Consider the following 5707-nt stretch of genomic DNA (forward strand, 5'->3'; position numbering starts at 1 on the left):
GTGTGGAGATCTGGTACTGAGTGTGGAGATCTGGTACTGATTGTGGAGATCTGGTACTGATTGTGGAGATCTGGTACTGAGTGTGGAGGTCTGGTACTGAGTGTGGAGATCTGGTACTGAGTGTGGAGATCTGGTACTGATTGTGGAGATCTGGTACTGATTGTGGAGATCTGGTACGGAGTGTGGAGATCTGGTACGGAGTGTGGAGATCTGGTACGGAGTGTGGAGATCTGGTACTGAGTGTGGAGATCTGGTACTGAGTGTGGAGATCTAGTACTGAGTGTGAAGATCTGGTACTGAGTGTGAAGATCTGGTACTGATTGTGGAGATCTGGTACTGATTGTGGAGATCTGGTACGGAGTGTGGAGATCTGGTACGGAGTGTGGAGATCTGGTACTGATTGTGGAGATCTGGTACGGAGTGTGGAGATCTGGTACTGAGTGTGGAGATCTGGTACTGAGTGTGGAGATCTGGTACTGAGTGTGGAGGTCTGGTACTGAGTGTGGAGATCTGGTACTGAGTGTGAAGATCTGGTACTGAGTGTGGGGATCTGGTACTGAGTGTGGAGATCTGGTACTGAGTGTGAAGATCTGGTACTGAGTGTGGGGATCTGGTACGGAGTGTGGAGATCTGGTACTGAGTGTGGAGATCTGGTACTGAGTGTGGGGATCTGGTACTGAGTGTGGAGGTCTGGTACTGAGTGTGGGGATCTGGTACTGAGTGTGGGGATCTGGTACTGAGTGTGGAGATCTGGTACTGAGCGTGGAGATCTGGTACTGAGCGTGGAGATCTGGTACTGAGCGTGGAGATCTGGTACTGAGTGTGGAGATCTGGTACTGAGCGGGGATTGTGGTCACAATAGGGAGATCGGACGCTCAGTCACTATTACAAAGTATCTCTACCTGTCAGAGTCCACAGATCGGTGTACAAATGCCTCCACTTTCAGTACACATCGCTGGTGATAGAAGGTCTCCGCCACAAGAATCATCTTCCCCAAATCCTCACACATCATGAAAAACCTGGAAAAAAAAAAAAAAAGAAATATAAACCTAATATCATGTTCCTAGAGCTTACAGAGATCTGATAGCAAATAAAAGGCAGTGGACCCTGCAAATCAATTATAATATACTGTTTTTTTTTTTTCCCTTTTGGGATAAAGATTTTACACAAATAAATAAAAGCTGATCATTGTCCCTCTACCAGTGTTAAATACTTTGTCTCATCCATGTAAACTGATATATTCTGCTGTAGAGCTTGTGCTTTTGAAAAACAACAGACTTCCTGGATGGATCACCAGATAAAAATAGAAGGAAGAAAGCCTAAAAAGGAAAACCAATGCAGCCATCACATCTAAGAATCAGAAAGCTGCAACACAATAAACGATTGCTTTTGGGTTTAATATCGCTTTAACAGCATTTAACCCTTGCAGTCCAAAGATATAAACCCTACTGCAATCTAATTTTTTTTTTCTGGTGGCCAGAGCCGGGCTTTAAGGGCATGTTCACATAACATACATTGGGCTGCATTGGTACCAACACTTGAACAGGACAAAAAAGCATGCTTTGCTGGGCTCTGAATAGAAATAAGGTAGACAGCATTTTATCGCACTGCATTGCGGTACACACAATCTCACTCTAATGCACATCATCAGCGCATGTCTATGCATCTGCACTTGTAGCAGTGTGAACCTACCCTAAAGGGATTGTAAAGTCTCTTTTTTTTTTTTTTTTAACCACTTCTGAACCTGGAAGATTTTTCCCCCTTAACGGCCAGGCCATTTTTTGTGATTCAGCACTGCGTTACTATAACGGACAATTGCGCGGTCGTGCGACGCTCTACCCAAATAAAATTAATGTCCTTTTTTTCCCCACAAACAGAGCTTTCTTTTGGTTGTATTTGATCACCTGCGCAATTTTTATTTTTTGCGCTAAAAAAAAAAAAAGAGAGCGACAATTCTGAATTCACTTTCTGCTATATAACATTCCCAAAAAATAATGTAAAAATCACATTTTTTCATCCTTTTAGGCCAATTTGTTTGGTAAAAAAAAAATCCCAATAAGCGTATATTGATTGGTTTGCGGAAAAGTTATCGCGTCTACTAGGGGAAAGATTTATGTCATTTTTATTTATTTAATTTACTAGTAATAGCAGCGATCTGCAATCTTAAGCGGGACTGCGACATTGCGGCGGACAGATCGCACCCCTAACTGACATTTTTAACACTTTTGGGGGTACCAGTGACATCACTACAGTAATCAATGCTAAAAATATGCACTGTTACTGTAATAATGACACTGGCAGGAAAGGGGTTAACCCAGGGGCGATCAAAGGGTTAAGTGTGAGCCTAGGGGGTGTTTTCTAACTCTGGGGGGGGGGGGGCTTGTAATATCAACACAGAGACTGGTGCTCCTGCGCTCAGCAGGAACACAGGGGCTCCGTGCTGATACCAGAGAGAACAACGGTCTGCCGAGTTTACAACAGCAGACTTCCGTTCTCTCTTCACGGGGAGCAATCGCGGCCGCCGGCCTCACGCCTCAGCTTCCCCGATGGCGAGTGGGCGCGGGCCCACAGGAGCGCTCCTGCGAACCGCCATACAGGTATGGCGATTTGCGGGAACCTGCCGCTGTAAAATGACGACGGCTGGTCGGCAAGTGGTTAAATGACAAACATGTTATACTTACCTGCTCTGTGCAGTTGGTTTTGCTCAGTGACCTGGATCCCTCCTCTTCTCGGGTCCCTCATCTGAGCTCCTGGCCCCTCCCTCCTGTTGAGTGCCCCCCCCCCCCCCCCCTCACAGCAAGCAGCTTCCTATGGGGGCACCCGAGCCGAGTCACCGCTCTCTGTGTCCATGCAGACATGGAGCCGCGACCCGGCCCCGCCCGCTCTCTCCTGATTGGCTGACTGACTTTGATTGACAACAGCGGGAGCCAATCGCGCCGCGCTGCTGTCTAAAGGCCGTACACACGATAAGAAAATCTGAAGGGTAATTTCGTCCGAAGACCGATCTGCCGATTTTCAGATTGTTAGTATGGTGCTTTCCACAGCCGACTCCGACAAAATCCTGATGTGCAGGCTATAAAAGTTTTGTCCTCCGTAATACAACGTCCGATTTTCGTCTCATTAGTACAGATTTCGACAGAAAAAAATCTTAAGAGCAAGACTAGGCATGCTCAGAGACGAAAGAACACATACAAAACCATCCAACGCATGACATCACTTCTGAAGTAGAATTCTGTCGTACGGGAAAATTCGTATGAAAGTAACCTCTTCACTTTCCACATCAGACTAGCATGCCATAAAAAACGGACGACAGATCGTTCGATAATCTGATCGTGTGTACGGGGCTTAACCCAATGAGGAGGGAGAGTCCAGGGCAGCTGAGACACTCGTGCAACAGTGCTGGATAAAGATGGGCTCAGGTAAGTATTAGGAGGGCTGCTACACACAGAAGGCCTTTTATATGAATGCATAGGATGAATTAGGATAAAAAAAAAACCTTCTGCCTTTACAATCCCTTTAAGGGTTAAAAAAAAAAAAAATCACTGAGCTACACAGATTATTATTTTCCATCAGAATCATTGTTGATTGAAAATAACAAACATGGATGAAAATGATGCTTATCATGACTAATACGTGTGTTGTTGCTTAGTGAATTCAGTAAGTCATGAATACTGAGGGCTCACGGATAATTTCTTGCACTGTACATGGACCTACCTTACAGATCCATCACTGCAGGCAGCTGCTAGGAAAAGACCAGAGGAGGATCGTCCCAGCACAACGTCATCCAGGGCTCGGACGGACATGTACCTGATAAAAGGCAGCAAGGAACAGTTACAGATTACTAACGTTCGTCTTCTGATCAGATTTCACATTTACATACAAATATAATCAGGCCTCTTTCACACAGGCGTCAGCTGGTTTAGGAGAAGTGTGAACATTCAGCTTTGAAAGAGCATTTGCAGAGTTCTCAGGAAGCTTTTAACCGCTTCCCGACCGCCCGCCGCAGTTAAACTGCTGCAGGCTGCCCCTCCTGCGCACAACGACGTAGGTATACGTCAATCACGCCACGTGCCTGCAGCTAGAGGACGGCACGCTCCCGCCCCCACTCGGCATCGGGGACTCCGATGCTTGGGGCAGGCGGCCCCGATTGCTGCCTGACACCCGCGATTGTTCCCCCGATGAGAGAGAAGGAGGGTCGGCTGTTGTAAACGCAGCTGACCGTTCCCTCTGGAATGATCATAGAGCGCCTGTGATCCTTCTATATAGGAACACAGGTCTCTGTGATCATTTCACAAGTCCCTCCCCCATACAGTTAGAAACACTCCCCTAGGTACACATTTAACCCCTTGATCACCTACTGTGTTAACTCCTTCCCTGCCAGTGTCATTAGTACAGTAACAGTGCATATTTTTAGCTCTGATTACTGTAGTAATGTCACTGGTCCGCCAAAAAGTGTCAAAAATTTCAGACAGGGGTCCGAACTAGTGATCGACCGATATCGGTTTTTTTGTTGCCGATACCGATATTTTGGCCATTGAATATTGGTATCGGACAATATTTTTGTACATTTAAAAACATTTTTTTTTTTTTTTTTAATCACTTGACAGGTACTCTTGTGGAGGGATCTGGGGCTCTGAAAGACCCCAAACCTCTCCTCTGCACTTTAAAGCATTCAAAACGCCAAGTTTGGCTGTTTTGAATGCGGTCATGTTTTGGAATCTGGTGCCAAGTACCCGGAAGTGATGTCATGACATCACTTCCGGGTTTTTGCATGGAGACCCGATCAGAGCCGAATGCGGCTTTGATTGGGTCTTTGGCGGCCGTGCAGGCTGGTTGCCAGGGTCTCCCGGTGGGACGGGAGACCCAGACGAGCCGCGGAAGGTGGCGGGAGGGGAAATCGCAGATCGCCGCCATTACTAGTAACAGGGCCATCTTACCGACTGGGCACGCTGGGCAGTTGCCCGGAAGCCCCACTTGCCTGGGGGGCCCCACATACCCAGCGACCTAGCCCCAGTCAAGCATTAGTCCTGATTCCTGTATGCATTCCACCGCTGAACTTAGCAGGTGGCAAGTGCCCGTCGGCCCTGCGCTGCTGTCAGGCCACTTGGGCCATGGAGGGGGAGCTCACAACTGCAGGAATACCTATCTGCCTCCACAGGAACAGGCACACACAGGACAGTCGAGTCTGACTCCTGTCTGTATGTGTGTTCACCGGACCCAACCCCCCAACTTGGAAGCTGTCACTAGCCTGGCACTGCTGTACCCATAAATATTGCCTTATCAATGATTTGCATTTTTATTCTTGTGGGTGATTGTGTAGGTGGAGCCCCAGTGCACTGCATTGCCCTGGGGCCTTTAATGCTCTTAAGATGCCACTGACTAGTAAAGAAAAAAAACAATAAAGATGACATAAATCTTTCACTTAGTTTGTAGACGCGATAACTTTAGAGCAAACCAATCAAAATACGCTTATTGCGATTTTATTTACCAAAATATATAGCAGAAAACAAATTGGCCCTAAAATGTTAAAATTAAAATTGTCAATTTTTGGGAATGTTATATAGCAGAATGTGAAAAATATTGTTTTTTTTTCCAGAATTGTCGCTCTCTTTTTGTTTACAGCGCAAAAAATAAAAAAAAATAAAAAAAAAAAAATCACACAGGGGATCAAATACCACCAAAAGAAAGCTCTATTTGTGGGAAAAAA

General features: G+C 46.2%; 1 protein-coding gene across 1 annotated transcript in view; it reads right to left on the reverse strand.

The window, feature by feature from the left end:
• Positions 1-898: 898 nt before the first annotated feature.
• The window catches only part of LOC309544117 (tRNA (34-2'-O)-methyltransferase regulator WDR6-like), a gene marked incomplete at its 3' end in the record, with an annotated part of 16421 nt that continues 11612 nt past the window's right edge, over positions 899-5707 (reverse strand). The window contains exons 3-4 of the mRNA XM_082276497.1: positions 3715-3807; positions 899-1019 (exon numbers count right to left, since the gene is read on the reverse strand). Of these exons, the coding sequence (XP_082132623.1) occupies positions 899-1019; positions 3715-3807 (214 nt within the window). The remainder of the gene's footprint in view (positions 1020-3714; positions 3808-5707) is intronic.

The sequence above is a fragment of the Pelophylax lessonae genome, assembly GCF_965119305.1.
Source record: "Pelophylax lessonae genome assembly, contig: HAP1_SCAFFOLD_1104, whole genome shotgun sequence".
In the NCBI taxonomy this organism is placed as follows: domain Eukaryota; kingdom Metazoa; phylum Chordata; class Amphibia; order Anura; family Ranidae; genus Pelophylax; species Pelophylax lessonae.